The sequence below is a fragment of the Ceratosolen solmsi genome, unplaced genomic scaffold (assembly GCF_000503995.2).
Source record: "Ceratosolen solmsi marchali unplaced genomic scaffold, CerSol_1.0 scaffold49, whole genome shotgun sequence".
Classification (NCBI taxonomy): Eukaryota; Metazoa; Arthropoda; class Insecta; order Hymenoptera; family Agaonidae; genus Ceratosolen; species Ceratosolen solmsi.
This window is the reverse complement of record NW_011948450.1, coordinates 379,177-402,776: the sequence shown is the minus strand read 5'-3', so window position 1 is coordinate 402,776 and position 23,600 is coordinate 379,177. Positions and strand designations below refer to the sequence as shown.

Here is a 23,600-nt window from a genome sequence, read left to right as displayed (position 1 = left end):
TCGTAATTAAATTTATCTTAATGATTTAAAAGTTAAATATAACTTACTTAAATATTATTTGTAACACAATATTTTAATGCAAAATCTTCTTTTTAATAATTTTAAAAAAATTACAAACTTAAACAATATTTATTTTTAAAGTCTTAATGCAAAAACTTATAGTTGAACATATTTTAATTTCATATAAAAATAGAATTACTGATTGGTAAAAACAAAAATTATAAAATGTTAACTAAATAAATTTTAATTAAATTTAATTTATCGTTAAGAAATAGATATAGAGTAGTTCGAAAAATTATGATTTCCTCTTAGTACATACCAAACAATTAAAAGTATCTGAATTTATTATATTAAATTTTTATAGAATAAAAATTAAATATACAAAATGATAATGATAAATATAATACATAATATTAATTTACTAATTATGAAATACTTTACATTTGGTATTTAGTAAAGGTTTAATTTTTTTATTTCAATAATCTATCACGATCCATGGAAAAATATTTGAATGCTTATTTCATTTGGTATTTTACTAGTGTTCGTTACAATCTTTTATATTTATTAAACTGATTATCAAAAGCCATAACACTAACTAAACTCGTATTAAATGTTTATGTAAGTATATATTTTTCCATTTAGATGAAATTAATGGTTTTTTATCAAAATTATTTATATAAAATATTTAAAAATTATTAATTATATCTTTTACTTCTACTTCTATCATATATTTATGTTGATTATTTAAAATGTAATATATGTATAAAAGAACTACCTAAAAAGCTGACAATTTACAATATAATTTAATTCCAAATAAATTGGTAAGCATTGGTATTTAATTAATAAATTTGTAAGTTATTGATTACTTTATTATTGTTATAAATTTCTGATCCATCTTATAAGAAAATAAATTACATCTACTAAAATTATTAAATGTAAGATTTATAATAAATAACTACTACTACTACTATTGTTGCTACTGCTACTGCAACTACTGTTGCTACTGCTACTAATACTACTACTACTACTAGTACTTTAGTTATTGCTATTGCTATTGTTACTAATGTACATCAATTGTATGTAAATTAGCTGTCATTATAATTTTCATTTATAGTTTTGCTTCAATAGCTTTATTATATATTAAACAAGTTAAATCGTTTTTATAAATAAAACTTAGTAAGTTTTAATTAAAAATAAATCTATATTATAAATATAATTCTAATTGAAATTTTCCTCTCAATATTTATGATATTTATTTAATAGAAATGGGTTGAAGATAGACAATATGTAATAGAATTTAAAAATATAAAATTGAAACAAGTTAAATGAAAATATCACAACTAAACTTGAGAACAAAAGCATGGTGAATTGTTACTTTTTTTGTTACTTAATAAGCAGTTAATATAATACATGTTAATACAAAACAAAGCAATTTTTTGCCACTTTTGGACAGAAAGTATGATTACAATATATATACATTGAATTTCAATTTCTTACATTTTTCTCCAATATATCTTTATGTATTTCTTTTATAAGTGTAGATATTTTAGTACGATTATATATAGAAATATATACATAGAGTTTATAATTTTCTTTAAATTCAATACAATTCGAAAATTACAGTGTTTTCTTAAATATATATTCATGAAATATTTCAAAACAATGCTTTAATCAACAATAGGATGAATTATTTGTTATAATATACTTGATATATTAGTATAATTTCATATAATAAATCATTTATCTGTACATCATATTACAATCTGTAATGTCTTTTTCAATAGTTTCATAGAGTAATATTATATTTATTTGATTTATTAGTGCCAATACCAATAATATTAATTTGATTCATTTGTGGAATAAAATTTAGAATACATTTTTGGTAGAAATTAAAATTTGAAAATATAATTGAATACAAATTCATATAAAAAGCAATTCTAACTTAAACTAAGTTTTTTTCACATAATTTTTCCATATAAGTGTATATGTATTTATCATTTAATTAAAATTATTAATGCAGTAATATAAAACTGTTGAGCTACACCTACTATATTTTTTCTATCCCTATCTTTATCTCTATCACTATTTATTTATCTATCCATCCATTCATTCATCTATTCTTTCATTCCTTTATCCATTCTCTACCCGCCTCCCCCACACTCACCCATCTATCCATTTTGCTCACTTTTCTGAGTATCGAATATAGATCACTATTGTAAGATGATACATGTATAATATCAATCTTTAGTTAAACTTTATTATAAATTAATTAAAGAATTGTAGATTGAATGTGTATGTGTTTCATAATTGTAATAATTGTATGTAGACAGTTTTTGTAGCAGCAGCTCCTCAATCGGTCATTTATGTAATATTATAAATACAGTTCTTGCTTCACATTCCAAAATAAATTTTTATGCATTTCATTTTTTCATACATTGAAAAAAATCATAAACGGTTGGTGATTAGCGACACTCCCAAATCTTCGCCATTTGGTCTACGCTTCCACTAACGACATATGGATGACTTCTATGAAAATCTGAAAAAATAATAAATTATCTAACCAATAAAAACACTAATTCATAGTAAATAAGATTACATAAAGAATCAATAAAGATCATATTCATTAGTATGTTTCTAACATAATTTCAGTGTATTTTAAATAATTGTTACTTTTATACAATTTATACTTATTACAATTGAAATAAATTACAGCAAATTTTATACAAGGACAATAAAATTCATTTTATTTATATCCTAAATTTAATTATATTTAATGTCCACATTTTTCTTAGTACTGTAACTTTATATATTCATAATTAGCAGTTTTATTTATTTAATACTTATATTATTAAGCCAAGTTAAGTATCGATAAAATATATGAGTAAAAGACTCAATTAAGAAAATTTATAATAAAATTACATTTTATCTAAAAAGTTGTTAAGAAATAATATTTATAAACTTATTATATCCAATTTTTAAAAAATATTAGTATTGAATTAAAAGTTGTAAATATCATACATAAATATTATTTAATAATAATTATAATTCAATATTAATTAATTTTTTAATATTATATAATTTTATTTTTCTTTTATAATAATAAAACCTCAGATTATATGCTTCATTAGAATTTATTATGCAAAACTTTATTTTAAGTTCGAAAACTCAAAAATTATTGTTCTTAAATATTTTACATAATTTTGTTTATGTATGGGTTGTTCATTATCTTTCCATAAATTTATAAAATTGAATTCAATTTTTGTTCAATCTCTTTCAACTATATGCACAAAAGAAATAAGTAAATAAAATAAATTTATTATAATAAATTAAATAAATTATATTCAAATAATTATATTGAATTTGAATAACTAAACCTCAAAGATTTGTTAACGTATTTTTAATTACGTAAATTTTATTAGAAATTTTTGTGAAAGATTATTAAAACAAAGATTGAAGATCAGGAGAAATTAAAAATATTTTTGACACAAGAGTAATATAATTAATTTACAGAAAAAAAATAAAATATTTAGTAACTTCTAGATGTTAATTTTTTTTATTAATGTCAGTGTTGTTATTTTTCCATGACTCTTTAAAGAATAATCTTTAATTTATTAAAAAATTAATAATAATAATTAAAAATTAAACTTGCTCATAATAAAGTTATAAAAATATCAACATAAGATAATAATTACCAATTGAGGTACAAAAGTGAGCATGAGCCTCGAGCGTTTTCATGTTTCGTTTATTGCGTGTATCCCACACTCGCATCGTTTTGTCATCTGATGCGCTAACGATAAATTTCCCGCTTGGATGAAAGGCAATGCCTCTAACCCAATTGTCATGACCAAGAAGAGTGAAAAGGCAGATACCACTGCCGACATCCCAAATGCGAATTGTTTTATCTCGAGAACCAGAAGCAAGAAATGGACCCTCATAAGCGCCCTTATTATCTGTACCTGCCGCTGTGTTTATAGCTGCTCGCGCACAATCCGGTGCCCATGCAATACACTCTACCACGTGGTCGTGGTCTCTTAATTCAATCTGTAAGCAATAAATACTGTACTTCATCAAATTTGTTAATCCCCACATATAATAAATCTTTATGGAAATAAATAACGATTAACAAATTTATCGAATTCATAAGTTCTATGGACACATTTAATCACTGAAATTTCAGACAGAAAAGGTTTTATATATATATATTTTTTTAAGCTAGGATTTTTAAAGTTTTGCTATTCTTTGGTATTGGCTACTAATGAAACAAAATTAATAGAAAAATAAGACAATATAAAAAATGTATGTTATAATATATTAGAAGTAAGATATATAAAAATAAGCGACAATCAAAATCTATGGTCAAAAATATTATTAAAAAATATTGAATAACCCATTTTAAAAATAAATCTATACATCTACATAAATAACTTTGAAAATTAATAGAAATATTTTATTTCAATTATATTTAACTTTAATCACAAAAAATAAGACTTCTGAATTATTGTAAACTATTATAATAATATTTATTAAAATAATAAATGTCAATATATACAAAGAATGTGTACCTTTGTTTCTTTGCTAGCAATATGCCATATTCTAATCGTTTGGTCATTAGAACAGCTAGCGATAAGCTCACCACAAGAACTTATTCTTGCCATTCTAACCCACTCCGTATGGCCAGTGAGAGTTTTAACACAGTATCCTGTTGCAACTTCCCAGATTTTGATAGTCTTGTCACGTGAAGCACTTACAATTAAGTCGCCTTGAGGTACGAAAGTAACTGAGCTTACATTGTGATCGTGACCATGCATTGTTTTTATGCATGAAAAAGATTGTTGAAAATCCCAAAGTTTTATAGACATATCAGAACTGCAGGATACGAGAAGTTTTCCATTACCATCAAATGATATATCTTGTACACTCTCTGTGTGACCTTTTAATGTACGCTCAAATTCGCCGCTTTCGAAATCCCATACCTGCAAGTATCCATAAATGATTAATCAAAAATAAAATTTTAATATTTTGATTTAATTTTTGTATACAAATCTTAAATACTCCTTTACGTTTCAAATGTATGACTACTTAAAAAATGTTTTACGGCGTACATATGCGGAATATCTATCGCTCTAATGACTTGGCGGTAGTTATTTTCAAGAATAAATAAGAATACAATAAAAGTCAAATAATTTTCGTATGTTACTTAAAAAATAAAATTCTTGTTAAAACTTATTTTATCATTCTAAATATTACGTTAAATCTTCCAAAATATCAAAATTCTAATAAACTTTTAATCTTTGCATCATATTATATATATATATATATATATATATATATGTATATGCGCGTGTGTGTGTGTGTGTTCGCGCACGCTGTGTGTATTATAATCATAACATCACACAAATCATAATTATCTGTTAATTTCTTAATTCATTATTTAATATTAATTTTAATATTTTAATAATTTTTTCGATAATTAATAAATTAAAACTAAATAAATAAAATATGACTTAAAAGCACTAACATTATTATTATGAAATAAGTATATTTAATGCTTCAATAAGTTATAAAATGAGTTAATACTTAATATAATAAAGTTTTAAAAGTTTAAAAAAGATTTGGAGGTTTAATTTATCCAACGTTGTCAACGAAATTTTATTTAATGATATACCTTCATGGTAGCATCTTCACTTGCAGTAACAATAAGACTAAAAACAGGATGGAAAATGACTCGATTAATGGTTGCTCTGTGTCCAGTAAGACAAAATTTTTCTGGAGGTCGAGGTATCCAATCAGATGGCGATCGTTTGCCTCGTGTTGGAGCGCCTTCAATAAACTCTTTCTCAGCTTCTGATAATTTTGATTCCAATTCCATTACCTACAAAGTAAATCCATTACATGAAAACATGTTATATAAAAATAATATTAATATTAGAGATATCAATCTAAAATAAGGTTTAACTTAAATGTTTAACTTAAATCATTCCATATTATGTACACAAGTTTCGAAAACACCAAATATGAATTCAATAGGAATAAGCATAATAAAAGAATAAAAATATTAATTTATTTTAAACTTTTAGAATTTTTAATATATTATACTTAATGTTAAATTAAATTTAAACAGCGTTATGTGAAAATAAATAAGTATAATACTAGAAGATGTTATATTATATTATATAAAAATGACATCTTGTTTACTTTTCTGAAAGTGTAGTATATTATATTTTATATTACATTATTATAAACAATTGTAAAATTAGAATTAAGGTGTTCATTAGAAAATAGAAAAAATAGAAGATTTTATGAAGTAGCACTCTATGAACATAATTTTAAATTGACTGTAATAGAGTTCATTAAAAATTGAATGTAAATTATCTTTATAAAGTTTTAAATACAAATTCTGTATAGTTTATAAAATAACAAACAATACCTTACGTAAATATTTTAATACAAACAAGCTTTATGTTAACAAAAAACCAAAAATTAACTATAAAAGATATAACAATTGTTGTTGATGTAAAAACGTCATTTATATTAATAATTTGTTGAATATTATAAGATAAGAACAAAAAAATCTCATTAAAATATACGTATTTATTTTCTTGAGATTATATTGCTTATTATACATGGAATTTATGAAAATATATGTTAAAATGTATTATTTTTTTACAATATAATTAATTGCGATTTTGTTGGACTTATTGCCATATGAAAGATAAATTTTAATAGATAGAAATTAATATATTAAATTAATAGATATTTAAACAATAATATATAAGAAAATGTTTCAATTTTAATAAAAATATAAATTCTTTCTTCGAGTAATAGACGGATAGTATATTAAAATTATGTGAATTTTAAAAAGCTGGAATTTCTATTACGCACACAAATGGTTTAGTCTATGTAGTTTACACATATTTATATTATCAATATAAATATCAAAAATTTCACCACAGAATATAAATTCGAATAGCATTGAACTCAGTCGTCGTACCGGCGAGGTCAAAGAGCTCAACCAACTAGTTGGCGTTGTGCTTCCATTAATATTTTAATAGTCTATACACGAATAATTAATTATAAAATTGTAATGTGCAAACTTACGGTTCTTGATTGATAGTACTTAAATATTCAGTCCATTTATCTACAGAGCTACAAATAAGGTGCGCACAATTCAAATTATTTACCTAGAAAGTTCTTCCTTGAACTTTGGTTTTACAATATTTTGCAGTACTTTTATCTTAGTGAAACTTAGCGAAGTGCGCATATAAATTTGAAAAATGTTATGCATATTTATAATTGTATATAAAGGGTTTCAATAGCAAAACCAATAAGTAATCAGATGCTTTTGATGTAGTGGGTAATGAAAATATATGTATATAAAATAAAAATAAATTCATTAAAGAATATGCAATAAAAATTATCCTACGAAAACTGATATAGAATTACATACATTTTCTTAAATTATTATTTTATAATCCGAGTTTTTTTATTTAGACATTAATGTCTATTATAATATCAATAAATTAAATATAAATGTACTCAGTATCATTTTTTCGATAATTTTACTCATTTTTATCTATTTGATAGTATAATTATTGAAATAATTTATCAGATTTTATTTTATTTCATCATTCAATTTATTATCAATAATTAAAAAAAATCAATTATCTTAAAGTAATTGAGTTTACATATATTGATGTATATGATATTTCAATATTAATAACCATTATAGAAATCCAAAAATGAAAACGAAATTGTTCATAGGAAATAACTCATTTTAAATACTAAATGAGTAGTGGTTGACTTATAATTAAATAAAACTTTTTAAATATTTTAATTTCATATATATTTATAATTATCTTTACTGCGAAAAATCGTTCTATCGTAGATTATTTATAATGTTTTATAGAAATAGACACTACACATAAATATTTAGACAGCTTTTGTGTGTTTCTCTTGCTTTATAAGATTTTTCTAAACTTAAAAAAAAGTTTATAATGACTTTCATAAGGCGTTTAGTATATATTAAATGAAATAAGATATAATTTTAAGAGATATAATTTTAATATCAAATATATTTAGAAATCTTAATGTTTATTTATAATTACTATAACTGTATTATACAAAAAGAATTAATCAATATTAAATCTTTACCAATAATCTAATATAATTTTTTTTGTACATCTATATATAAGGGGTTTGTATTAAATAATATAAATGCGTATTTATAAAGTGTATATAATTAAAAAAATTTGTAGTAAAAATAAAATATTTTAAAGTGCTGAATTAAAATAAAAATTATACTGATTATAAATGGGATCGGCTTTCATATTATTTTTATAATCAATCATTTTTATGTTCTTTTGTTCTTTTTAACTTACTTTTACATATTTCTGTAAAAAATGCTTATTTTTAATTTTTAACAGATTTTTAATGCTTAAGACAAATTTCGCTTTAAGTAATTATTTATTTGCTAATTTATTATTTATAATATGATTAATATTTAATTCATCATCAGTATCATATATTTTATCGTATAAACTTGTATTACAGTATCTAAGAAATACAGAAAATATTAAAAACAATCTATATAAATATTTTTAGATTTTTAATATAACAATTTAAATAAATATTAACTTTTATTATATATCAGTTAATTTATATTATATATTTCCTAGACATAATTTACTAATATGGAGCTATAATAATAAATTATAATAAATTTTTAAATTTAAGTTTTAAGATTTTAATGGTTATACAAGCGATTTAATAGTTATTAATTGAATGAATGAACAAATCAAAAAGTATGTTTATTATAAAATTGAAAATATTCACTTTTTTCTGCAATCGTATGACTGAGGTCCATTTCTTTTCAAGGAGACCTCCATATTTACGTTCAACTTCACCAGGCATATCAGCTTCTTTCTTAAACGCCTCTAGAGCATCTTGATACCCATTGACGCTTAAGTAGTCTGCAATAGCTTTATTTCTATAAAAACAAATACAAAAAGGCTTATAAGTATTTGTGTAATCGGTCAGCATAAATTATTATATATATAATTTTAAAATCTGAGCTGCCTGTTATTAAATAATCATATAAAAAAAACAAGAAACACTCTTTTTATCATAAATAGTTTTAACTTTAAATAATGGATAATAACTACAATAATCATATTTCAATACTAAAATTTATGTAATTTATTTACATTGTAAAAAATCAACTTTAAATTAAAAATAAAAATATATTATGCTTGCATAAACGAATTTTTCTTTTATTACAATATTTATATTTATATAAATTCATATGATTGATTTTATTTAAGTAAAAATAGGATTTTAAAAAATTTAGCATAATTAATTCCATAAGATATTTTTTATTGGTTATATTAAATTTAGGTTAACATTAAGGAAATTAATTAATCGAATATCTTTTATAAGTAACAAAATATAATTATATTGAATTTAAACATTTTAATTTTATGCTAATTGTCGGTTTTAATTGAATTGATGTACATTAAATGTATTTGATTATTTTTTAAAATAAATAATAAACTTACTTATATAAATTTTTTTTAATTTATTCAATAATTAACAAAATAATTATATACACTATACAATCATATATATCTCAACAAACTTGTTAATAACAGTAATTTAAAAACATCAATACTTGAAAAGAATTTAAAGCCAATTAATGAATTACGGAAAGAAAAATAATGTATCAAATAAATGCATAATTGATTATAAAGCAATTATGAACAAAGTTCAACTATTGCTCAAACTGTTTATACCATATTAAATTATATCTTCAAACAGAATTATTCGATATATTCCATTTTTAATCTAATAAAGAAATTGTAATGATTGTTTCATATTATGTGTTAAATTAATTTTAATTTAAAAAAGAATTAGTATATTTAAGCGCTTATTTACAAACTACAAATTTGTTATGTTCTTGTTTTTTTATGATCATAATCAATTAAAAAATTAATATTTCTCGTTAACAAGTATTAAAAATTGTTTCAAATCATATATGGGAATATTTTATAAATTTTAAAGGAGAAATAGAAATATAATTAATAGACTATTAATCGAACTACTATGTTTACGTTAATAATACTAAATATTGTTTAAATATCCTTCAAAATATATATAAATATATAAAAGTATATAAGTAATGTATTCATACTTTATAGTTAGGTACACTTATATTCAAATTAATTGCATTATGTTGGTACTTATATTCGATACGTATATAATACACATATATAAAGCAAAAAAGCAGTAGAATGAGTAATGGGACCAAATATAGTACATGTTACTTTTGAAATTTATACAGTCAATTAAATAAGAATAATGATCTCGTGGTTATTCAATCTATATATACTATATGAACGAATATATAAATTAAATAATTTCTATAATTATTGTTCAGTCAAAATTAGAAATAACAAAACATGATTTCAACCGACAGTTCAATGCCATATACATGTGTAATTCATATATTTATTTTAATAAATATAAATTTATTACTAAAATCATCTTTCTATTTCGAACTTCTTTTTATACCATTTAAAAACTATAAAATAATATTAATTAAAAAATACGTGTACATTAAATTTGACATGTAATGAAATACAAATAATGCATCGGATTATAAAGATCATTGTGAAAAATCACATTTTAAAATTATTACATTTTTTAAATTGTATTATTTATTAGTTTATGCGTATATAATCACCTATTTTACAAATAAAAATATTGATTAATTTAGTAATTGTACAGAGCGATACATTTTGAATATTATATGTTAAGGTTAAAATTAGTAAACTGTTAATAATAAATATGAAACTCAGAATATAATGATACGATAATTACACAAATATTTCATTATGCGCATAATTATAGCACTATGAATCCATTCCAATCTTTGTTGAACAAAACAATTCTTATTACATTTCAAATATTAAAACAAAATTAAATTTGTATTATGACTAAGAAAATAATCGTTTTTATATCATTTATTTAAATTATCAAACGTATAAGAAAAATTTGTTCGATCAATTATATTTTAGAAAAATATGATTAATTAAACAAATAATCATTAAGATTTACTTGTATCGGTAAAAGTACTTATAAAAAAAATTATAAACAATAGAACAAATTTAGATTTGGGATAAAGAGAAAAGATAGTAATATTAATGATAACGATTTTATCGATAGAGTTAATAAAGATAGTATTTTGATGCTGTTAACAAGTCTATCGGCGCAAGTCTGTTTTGTACGATCATTGATACATGTCATTGTATGTATTGAACATAGAACGGTTTCCTTAAAGAATAAAAGAGAGAAACTTCAATGCGCATGTTCAATTGTATTATTGATTAACCGTAGTGCGTATACTTGTTGATTTGACTTGGTATTATCCGATATCAATACGACCGACAGGCGTTGCCTCAAAATAAGCAACTATGCCATGTATGACTTTTTTATACCTCAAGGATTGATTTTGCTTCTCAAATTCTAAATATATACTATATAACTTTTTTTAAACAGAGACTAGTTTTTCAATTACTACTCAAAAAAAGACAATCGCAGTTTCATCTTATCTTTAAGATGATCTATATAATATAAGGGTGAGTTGATTAGTGAATGATTACATTTATTTTTTAATACTGTGTAAAAGATTCACCACAATAAGAATTAATTGCACTTTTATATCTTCATTACTGAATGTGTTTACGTATTATACATGTAATCCTAAGTGTATAGGTAAACTCTATATAAGAATTATAATTTATAGTTTCTCTATCTTCTATTTATTTAATTTTTAGTTTTATCTGTACTTTTATAAGATACAGCTACATTTTGTATCTCAACGTGAATATAATATATTTTATTTCAATCAAATTATGTTATATATATAAATGAAGAAATCATGAATCGTATAATATATGTTTGAATTATTAATCTTTTTAAAATAAACATAGTTATTACATACTAGTCAAATCATGAAATATTCTAATTACTACTTCAACTATAATACAATTTTTAAGTAAAATAATGATATATCTTTTGATATATTTGTGATTTTTATCTATATAGAAGCCAAGAGATAAAAATTTAATTATTTAATCCAAGAGTAAAATATTAAAAACAAATAACGTTATTTGATGAATATAAGTGAATTTGTTGACAAAAACTGAGAATTTTCTGTAAGCAATTGTAGGATAGTAACTTTAAATAAATCCTATTAAAAATTACAATACGTTCCAAACTAAAATCAAATTGGAAAGTTATTCGGAGAAATCTATATTAATAGTGATGGATATCAAATGTAATAGTTCCATCAAACAAAACATTTTTTCAGTAAAATCCTAAATTGAAATTATTTTATGATCTATATTCGAACCCTGACAAATCATTTAACTTCATTTTAAATCTTACAAAATTGAAATTCTTATTACACGAAATGTCGAATAATAATATGAAAAACGACTGAAAATGAATTATTTTTACTTATATCTACAACTTGTTTTTGAACAATAAATGCTGGAAATAAAAAATGTTTGTAATTTTTATTTCAATCTAGTAATTTAAATATTGGCTAATTTATTTTTACAAAATAATTTTGAATATTATATATTCAAAAAATTTGATGGTAGACTTTCGTGAAGAAAACGTTATTTATTGAATATAAGTCATGTTTCAAAATATAAGAATAGGTTTTTTATTTTGACAGATTTCTAAAAAAGTTACAGCAATAATATTAAAGAAATAATTATGAAATTTTTTTAATTGTTTCTATTAAAACAAAAAATGTTTTATTCTCATATTTAAATGCAAATATATTGCTTATAAAATTAAAAAATTCGAAAACATATCACAATCAATGTATTCTAGTTTTATACAATATTCGACAATTTTTATAAATAAATTTTCTGTTACTTGCAGAGATAAAATATGAAGCGCTATATACATTAAATAAGCAAAAGTTTGCTTTGAAAGAAAGTAAATTGAATTATAAATATAAAATGAATAAAAAATCATTTATCCCAGTAATTAAACAGAGTTGAAAAAATTAAAAGTTTATAATACCAGCAGACTAAAGACAAAAAACAATTTACACATAGATGAAAAATAACGATTGAAACATTTTTTATTCATCATATGGACAGAGTTTTTTAGGTGACAAACAGTATGTCATCGATTTTACAGAACTTGTATCTTCTATAAGCTTAGTTAGAATTGTGTTATTATAGTAAGATTATATGGTATTAAATTGTATTTGCACATTACTTTTACCCAGTATTAAATTATAGTTATTTTCAGTGTTTTATTATTTATTACTTAACTTGTAAATTTATTTATTATAAATACATGTAAAAATTAACTATTGGAAATTGTTTTAAGATAACACCAATAAATAAATCAAATAAAAATGAAAATTTAACAAAATTATTTAGGGTGGCATATTAATTATAATAAATCAAATTTGAAGAGATTGATTGATATTTGCAATTAATTATATTTTTGTTCCATTTTTTGTATTAATAATTTGAAATTAATATATGCTCAATTTGAGTATAGTAGGTGAAGTATTTATCACGAACATCTTTCAATTTTCTTTTTATTCAATCTTCATTATAATCCAAATGTTATACTATAATATATAATCTCTTTGTACAAGCAATCTTTATATATTTGTAATAGAACTTCACTTACAAACAAATTCATTTGATATATGTTGTGTATTACACATTCCCAAAATTTTCAGTATCTGTTTAAACTGAAAAAATGAAGTTAAAACGATTAATTTTATGTGTAAATATTAATGCAATTATTTTATTATTTTACTTTACGAGTATGTAAAATAGTGCATAAATGTTCTAATACATACAATATTTGAAAGGATTTATAAAAATGTATTTATTTTATATATACAGTTATAATTAGTCTTAAATCATAATATATTAAGAATTAATATTTCTTATTAAATTGTATTAAGTTTTATTCTAAAATTAATTATGTCCAATGCTTAAGCTTTCACTAAATTTAAAAGCTAATGAAAATTTACTTTTCGTTTTAAAATTAAAATATTTCAAAAATATTTCCGAAGATTTAATGTTGTTTTAATGTATCTACTATTTTTATAAATTTTAATGTGAAATAGTAACTGTAGCATTTTGCAAGGACATAATCCTTAATATGCGTTTTAATTTACTTTTGAAAATTTTTACAAACAAGGTATTTAGACATAAAGAAAAAATTGAAAAACTATTTTCTCCTAGATATTTAGACATTTAAAACTTTAAAATATTTTTAGATTTAATAACAAAATTTAATATAAATTATAAAAAGTAAAATAAATATTAAATAGAATTCCAATCATTTTGCTCTATATAAGACAGCTTTGCTATGTGTGATGATTGCTATGAATAATGACAAACAATGTAATGTTGAAAAATTAAAAATTATTCTAAAGATAACATTGTAAGTAGCTGAAGTAGATAATAAATAAATAAAAACATTTAAAATTATTAAATTTGAACGGTTACCTCCTGTAATAATTTCAAATTTCTGTTTTTGCTTTAATAATTAAAATCAATAGCATTTAGAAATATTTTCTTATAATTTAATATCATCTCAGTTAATATTTTTAAAAATATACTGTTACATATGAAGGTTGAAGCAGTGTTTCTTGCAAAGATAAATTTTTCGTATATTTATGACCAATACGTATTTGTAAAAATAATTACAAACTTTATTAAGAACAAATAAAAAAGAATAATTTTGGGTAGCAGGGTTACTCTCATTAACAGCAGAATTAATACATATGATTAAGTTATTATTTAAACAATAGCATTGAGTAAAGTATCAGATGGTGTTTGAACTAGTTTTATATTTGAGTGTTATTAATTAAGAAAGGACTAAAGAAAAGTTATGTAATATCTACTGTTTAACATATATGTTTGAAAAAAGAATAAATTTTTAAATATAAACAAGAACTTATTTACATTCTATATCCATATAGTGTAGGTACATATCCCAAATGAAAGTTTGATACGAATTAATGCGATGTAGTATATTACATTATGTTATTTTCAAATTATAAATCAATGAATTTTACATCATTTTTTGTGCGATTAGAATAAATTGACAAATCATTATTTTTATATATTTTTTAGCTTGCCGTAAATTTATTTTTTACTTTTTAATACATTTCTTTAACATTGATCTGAAGATTAAAATTTTTTTTATTATACCTTTTTTAGATACAACGAGTGAATAACAATAATAGAAGTTATATATTTTTTATAATAAATTATTATATTAAATATTATATTAAAATTTATTATTATTAAATATTCTTGAATTTAATTCTTATTATAATATTATTATATTAAAATTAACTTAATTATTATATTAAATATTCTTGAAAATACTATTATATATAATACACTGTGAAGCCTATTAATTATAATTTCTTTTGAATAGTTTTATAATTTAGAATAAATAAAAATAAAAGCAAATAACAAAAAAAAATAGAGACGAACTTAAAAACTATCGAGAATGAATACATATCCGTATCTGAAATTAACCGACATAGTATTACAGAAATAATATCAGTTTGAGAAATGGCTAATAAGCAATTGTTTCAGCATAAAAGTTTTTTAAAAAGACGCAACTACATAAATTTTAAGTTTATATAAAAAAAGAAAAATCTATTAGAAAAGTAAAATTTAAACAGATTTAAATCGATTTCTGACAAAGAATAATTGTTGTCGAAGTATTACAAAGTTTTCAGAGAGATAAGATTAGGTAATCAAAAGATTAGATAAACTGAAAAATGATTTTAAAATAACAAATTTAATTAAGTATCTTAACTGAAAGTTTGCGTATTAACATGAAAATGATAAACATGAACAAACCTGTAAATGAACGTTTTTAATTTCAAGTAATAATTTAGTACTACAAATTAAGATATTGACAGAAAGGCAAAAGATACTTAAATCATTAAATATATTTAAAATATATAAAACACAGCATTCTTATTATACAAAATTTATCATTCAACGTTGAAATATTGATTTTCACTTAAACGAATATTATATGCTATCCTTAAAAAATCTATAAAATAATATATTGCATTATATTTTTAATTTATTTATATTAAAATTTATTTACATTAATAAAGGTAAGAGTATATGTATTGTTATCTCATATAGAAGAAGTTAATCTAAATCGATTAACCTACAATTTTTTATTAAACTTTGATTATTTTGATTAGAAAGCCAATTCCTTATATTAATATTAAACAATAGTTTAAATCCTATATTAATAATATTTAGAAAAACAATTTTTATTACTACGATATGCATTTAAAGTATATTATATAGTTTTAGTTTAATCTTATTTAGTCTGCTATGAATAAATTTTAATTGGTTATAGGTTCTGACTATGTTGAAAGACGGGTAGATAAATAACTAACATCATTTATAATTTAATATTTGTACTTTAGGTTCAAGTTGAAAAAAAATATTGAAAAATCTGATTACAAAATAGGAAGAAAACACATAAAAAAAAGAAAACTACAAAAGTGTAACATTATACAACATTCTTCTAGCAGACATTGTATAATATACTAGATCAAATTTTAGCAGATTAATAGCATAAAAATAAAACTATATATATTTTATATAACTATATAAATATAAATATAAATAGTTATTTGTCATGTTGAATATAAATAATACTTTTGTTGTTATTAATTTTTATTATTTATACTTTACTATTTTCTTTAAAATATGTAAAATTTAAGTAGATTCTCTAAAATTTATTCTAAAAGAAATTTAATTTTACATTTTAGTTCATAATTTAATATTAAGTAACAAAAAGTATAAGCTTTTTAAATTTTTACAAATTGTTTTAACTACATCATTAAATTTAACTAAAAGGTTAATATTAAGTTATTTCTATTATTGATAAGAATAGAAACTCTTCCTGTAGTATAATACGACAAATAGCCGTAAATACATTAATAGTTAAACAAAATTATGAAATCGCTTAATGTAAATGGAATACTTACAACTCCTCCCTCTGACGTTGAGACAACACCATTTTCATGATCTTTATATATGTGATTCAAAAGATATCACAATAACAAGTGAGAAGCGTCAATCACTTCAGTTATGTTTATATCGCAAGGTATTTCTTCAATGTACCTCCATTTAAAGTACCTGATCAACAATAAATAAATAGCTTATTTTTATTACAATAAATAAAGTACATATAATTATAATCTATATTTCAATTTCATTATATACGAAATTAATAATATATAAAACATTAAAATGTTATTGAATATTTTGTAAGATTATATAAACTATTTAATGTATATACTAAACATAAAAAAATAGTATTTTAAAATTTTAAATTCATATAATTAATTTAATTAAATACAGATAAATATATATTTAACATTACTAAATAGATCGACTGATTTTTTTTAATCAACAAAGTAATTTGATTCTATATTCAAGTTTTGCATAGTTTTATTTGCAGATATAATATATTACATACATCAATACACTGAAACGGCGAAAATGAGAAAAAGATAAAAAAAAGAGTGAAATAAAACAGGAGAGGGGGTGGGAGAGGGCAGTGAGAGTTAGCAACGAAAGGGCTCTGATACATTAAACAATTTTTAATAAGAATAAAAAAATTAATTCATTAGATATGTGAATAAATAATGGTCAATTTGTGATGCATCATATCTCAGTTTGAAATAAATATTATTTAGTATAATTTATAAAACTATGATTTATATTGATAAAATAAACATTTTTTTATTAACTATCAACAATATAATTTTTAGTTATATTGGTGCATAATGTTTTATTATATCTCTTATATATGTAAGAGTTAGAATAGAACAATTTATAATTAAATTTATATAAATACAGGTAAATAAATAAAAATTAATAAAACAAGTAAATAGTACATTTAATACATGAAATGCATTTTTGACAAGATATGCACTAAAATATTATTAGAAAATTAAATTTATTTAATAAAATTTTGAATTCTTTACTATACAAATATATATTTACTATATATAGTATATACTTTTTATAAGTAGTCTCAAAAAAAATTTTTTTTCCAAAGATATTTTTTAATAATGCCAGTATTTCGACAAATTTTATATTTATATGAAAATATAAATGATGTTAATAATATAACATTATGAATCAATTAATGCTATTTAATGCGTTTGAGGTAGTAATATACAAATTCAAATTAAAAGTTGTTTTTCACCAAACTTATAATAAATAACTATTTTATTAATAGATTATATGCACGCTTTCAAACAACGTTAACCACAACAAGAATTTTATTATTATAAGAAGTCGTATAAATATAAAATATTAAGTAAACATTTAATAACTTAACAAATTAATTATATTCAGATTTTGTATTAAATTAAAAGGTGTTTTATTATCATCTAATTATTTACAATATTTATAAAAAGATGTATAAACAAAATATTAAAACATCTTATTTATATAATAAACAATTAGTAACATGTATTTTACTTGTATGAATTATAAATTATTATTAAAAAGTAATTATTCTTGACATTAATCCAATGAAATTTAGTGAGATGTATTATTTCAGTATGAATTAAATGTAATGACATATAATTTAATACATTATTTCATTATTCAAGCCATTAGTTTTTATTAATTTTTATTTGGAGTAATATTGATTTTTTATTAGATCAAAATTAGGAGTTCCGCCTTTTTATATATGACACTTAAAATTTATTAAATATTTAAGTTGAATAAGAATTTTTTTTTTAAATAATATTTCATAAAATTATTCCATTATAAATACTTAAGAATATTATTAATTTACATTTAGTAAAATATAATTATTGAATTTTATTAATTATTACATTGAATATATTTTGCAAAAATTGAATAGAATTAAACCAAAATGTAATGAAATTAATTAAAAATTTTTTATCAATAAATCAAGTAAATTAAATATTGGTTTCCATATTTCTTAATGAAAAATAAGGAGTATAATAGTATTTAATTTATATTATTATAAGAATAAATTTATGTTTCATTTTTTCGTTTTTCGAGTTCGAGGGACTTTTATTGGATTATGATATGATTAACATATTATGATAAGATTGTTGGACAATTTCTTTTTATTATTTATTTTATTATTTTTAATATTTTTATGTTTATGAAAAATTATTTTATTTTTTTTTTATTTGTATTTTAAGTTATATGCTATCTAGCTTAATAATTTAAAAATGGAAAATTTTTATCTTACAATAAATGGAAATTTATTATCATTTTTATTTAATTGTTGTAAATAATTTTAATAAATAAGTTAGTAATGAGTAATTAAAAACAAATTTTTTATCAGAAATATAAAATTAAAGTAATTCAGTTAATGAATGTGTAAGAATCTTCGATTGGTTTTGTCCGATATGAATGAAAAATGTAATAAAAATTTTTTAATTCAGATTCAGAATAAAATTTAGTTAATAATAATTATTATTTTTAATTTAAATCTTTTAATTTTATATTTTGAGATAAACGAAATAGTAAAATAATTGATATTAATCATTCAATTAATCATTTTAATTTATTAAATATTGCATCAGTATATATATAATTTTCAGGAGCAGAAAGAATATAAGGATTTAATAGACAAATTAATAATAATGTACTTACTATAAAAATAATTAAATTATTAAATGATATTTTTTCATGTAAAAAGGTAAATAAAATAATGAAAATTAGGATAAAATGAAAGCAAAAAATTAATTGCAACATTGCTTACAGAAGATCCTCGTCTTAATCATCTGACTATTGTATTTCCAATATTAGAAATTGTGAACAATAGATTTACAATTACTAAAGTCTCTCATTTTGACCTCAAGGTAACCTAACAAATAAATATTGTCAATATAATTATATAAAAATAATTACTCCAATTCTTCAGATTTTGATTGATTTTAAATTATTATAGTAAAGATTTTAACCCGTATGAATAAAGAAATAAATAAAAAATATTGAAACACCATTTACATGAATTAATTGAATGAACCATTTATGGCTTACTTCTTATTTAATTCAAATAACTATATTAAATGCTACATTAATATTAGGGATATAATGAATAGATAAAAGAACTCCTGAAACCATTTATGATTTAAGACATATTCCTAGTAGGAATAAAAATTTCCATCATAACGAAATATTTATTTGTGTGGGTAAATTAATAAGAAAAAATTTTTTTAATTTCTAATTGATTCTGTTGTAATATTGATTTTTTCATAAATTATCATATTTTTCAAATATTTTTATGGGAATTTTTTAAACATAAGTTATTATAGTTATAAAATATTATACTATGAATAAAGCTAAAAAAATAAAGTAATTGAGGTTTTAAATATGTAAATTTGAGATAATTATATATAGGTTTCAAATGAGTTATTATCTATTATTTCTATCATAGTTATGGTATTAGGATTATCATTTAAATAATAAAAAAAAATAATTATTTGAATGTATTTGGATAATACATTTGGTTTTGGAAAATAGTAATCAGTAAAATATGCAAAATATATCAAACTACTAAATATATAATCCTCCAAATAAAATTAAAAAAATTATTAAAGGTATTATTCTTATACTCGAGTAGCTAATTATTGAAACAACATAGAACATGATTGATAATAATAAAATTACATAAAGGTCTCCTACAACCAGGTCTAATAAATAAAAATATAATTAAATTTCAATGTAGTAAAATAGGAAAATATAATATTACCATGTTAGTTATTTTCATTCTAAAATATTCACAAGACTTCTTATTTATACGATAAACAATTGGTAACATATTGTCTTTTGCATGCATGAATAATAAAATATTTTTAAAAGGTTATCAAAAAATTATTAAATATTCAGTTATGAAATATATATCTTACAATCTAATGTTTTAAAATGTCATATCTTACTTTAATTTACAAAAATATTTTAATTTTTTGTTCTTCAAAACATAATTTGCTCATACAATGATAGGTACTAATTGATATATTAATGAATAAAAATGTATTACATTTTCAATTTTAAACATTTATAAATTTTAATGGAATTAGATTTTCAAGGATAATATTTCTATAAAAAAAAAATCATATGTATTTCATTATAAAAATGGATTATTAGAATAATATATAATATTAATTAACTGATAAAATCTATTTTTATACTCTGTTGCATAAATATTGTATATTGTTAATTTATAATTTATACAGTATATTATATTAAACTAAAATGATTTAGTAAGTTGTTAAAAATATTTGATTCATTATATTAATAATTATTGTAATTGTTAAGATATTATACATTAATTATATTTAATAATGATGCTTAATATTAAGTAGTTAAGTTAAATATTTTATTTACTGTACATCTTTTTTATTTTTTAACAAAATTAAAATTTTTAACATGGATTACGAAATTAAATGAATGCACATAAGAGAGGTTAATAGTATAAGAATAGTATAGAGACAACTTAAAACATAATTAATCAACACAATTTTCATAAGCAAGAATTTTTGACATGGCTGATACCAATTACACATGGAACACAGGTTGGATGTACAAGAACTTGCAAGATTGATGGATATTTTAGACACCTAAATGAATTATAATCCAACAATTTCTTTTTCTTTAATGAATTTTGAAAATATTGATCACTTAGTTATTGATTCTAAAATTACTTTTACAAATTCAGATTGAAGATTGCAAATATATGAAGTAGAATCTATTATTCTATAAATTTAAAAGCATCTAATTTACACTGTTAAAAACAAATAATATATATTTATTACACCCACATGTATACAATTATAAAATAATTGAGATATTTTTTCTTACAATTGTGTTAGTGTAAAGTCATATGCACTAATTTATTTATATATTTTATTATATTCTCAAATAATAAACAGCTGATTTGTACTAATGCAAAAAAGACATTTTCAACTGATTGAGAATTGAAATAAAATAAGACAAACAGTGATAAAAAATTTTCATGTACAAACACACCAGATTGGCCACTTTTTCAAGTAGGATTATAGAACTCGCGTAGTAGATTGCATCTACAGCCATCTTGCTACAAATATATGTTTCTCTTTTTTGCTCTGCTTAAATTATAGGAATGAGCGTAAACGTCAGTAAACGTTAATAACTCTATGAGTAACGTAAAAGAGAAAGGACGGAATGATATAAGAAATGAGAGTGAGCAAATGTTAAAAGCAGAAGTTAGGTGATCACATTTTTTTTTTATATATTAATTGTTTAGTATTATAGATAACAGTAAAGTAAGGGCTTACTTACGTCTGTCACAACAGGATGGGATGATTGCTCTTAGGTTAATAAGTACTAAAGAAATTTAATAGAACGATTTGTCTATTTATAATTATCTATTCAGTATTTGTTCTCAGATATCAGTTGGCATATCTTTAATAATATACAATTTTAAAGTAAAATCAGACAATAGTGATATTGATAAATATCTCTTTCCAAGTCCCACTTTATTTGATATCTTTTCGACACACAATAAAATGTACCGTATAAGAAAGATCAGTCAACAAGCGTAGCAACAATGATCATATACCATCGCTAGTAAGCACAATAGAGTGTATTCAGAACAATGAAGTACGCAAGGAAAAATATAAACTTAACTTTACCGAAGCACTTTTCTTGACGTACTAATGGTGGCGGATAGTGTGGCTGGAGAGAACAAGAATCTTAGACATGCGCATGACAGCTTTCATATTGAATGTTTTAAAACGTTCTATATATTACGGAAACTAAAATGTTACAGCAACGTTGGAAAAAGATGGACTGTAAATTTAAGATATAAGTAGAAAATTGAGTATATGCCTCGCCTTTAAAAGTATTTTAAGAATAGATGGGGTTATTGGGGTTGAGCGATTTTTTAAATACCATTAACTCATGGATATACACATACTATTAAAAAAAATAACTATCGCTAAATGTTACAGTATAATAATATATGATTATAATATAATGCATGTATAGTTTTATAATAAATAACGATTAAATTCATAATTTGTATTATAAAGTTTTATAACTATACATAGAATACCTAAGAAGTGTTATTAATAATTATAATCAGTTAATTATTAAATTAAAAATATAAAATATAAAAAATTATTAATTTGATGTGATTTTCATTAAAATTATTTAATAATTAAATACTACCATATTCTTATCAGTCTTATTCAGATAGGTATTACCATTTGGTGACCCCACAAAGCTGTGAACGATCCTACAAATCACTGATACGTATTGCCCTCTCATGTAGACATCAATCTATTTATTTTAAACAATATAAATATACAGATTATTGCTTATTTATATTTTTAAGTCGATAACATGTTTAATTTGATTTATAATTATTTCAGAATGAGAAAAATTGAATAAATAAAAAAAGTAAAAATTTTAATGTTAATATTTCTTAAGATTACTATTTTCATTCCTTGAAAATGA

The 23,600-nt window shown here is 20.9% G+C and overlaps 1 protein-coding gene across 1 annotated transcript; it reads right to left on the bottom strand.

Annotated features, from left to right (window-relative positions):
* Window positions 1–2,330: 2,330 nt before the first annotated feature.
* On the bottom strand, window positions 2,331–23,028 carry Lis-1 (LisH and WD40 domain-containing Lis-1). Its single transcript, XM_011504983.1, has 7 exons — window positions 22,422–23,028; window positions 17,087–17,237; window positions 8,833–8,986; window positions 5,666–5,872; window positions 4,563–4,973; window positions 3,693–4,041; window positions 2,331–2,536 (listed from the first exon to the last, which is right to left on the bottom strand). The coding sequence occupies exons 2-7, from the start codon at window positions 17,122–17,124 to the stop codon at window positions 2,463–2,465; spliced, it is 1,233 nt and encodes a 410-aa protein (XP_011503285.1). The 5' UTR covers window positions 17,125–17,237; window positions 22,422–23,028; the 3' UTR covers window positions 2,331–2,462.
* Window positions 23,029–23,600: the final 572 nt, after the last annotated feature.

Coding starts and splice junctions, on each gene's coding strand:
- Lis-1 (XM_011504983.1), bottom strand. CDS start 17,124: ATGAAAATGGTGTTGTCTCAACGTCAGAGGGAGGAGTT. Junction 8,987..17,086: donor CAACGTCAGAGGGAGGAGTT/GTAAGTATTCCA, acceptor TTGTTTTTATAG/AAATAAAGCTATTGCAGACT. Junction 4,974..5,665: donor GTGAAGATGCTACCATGAAG/GTATATCATTAA, acceptor GGATACTTGCAG/GTATGGGATTTCGAAAGCGG.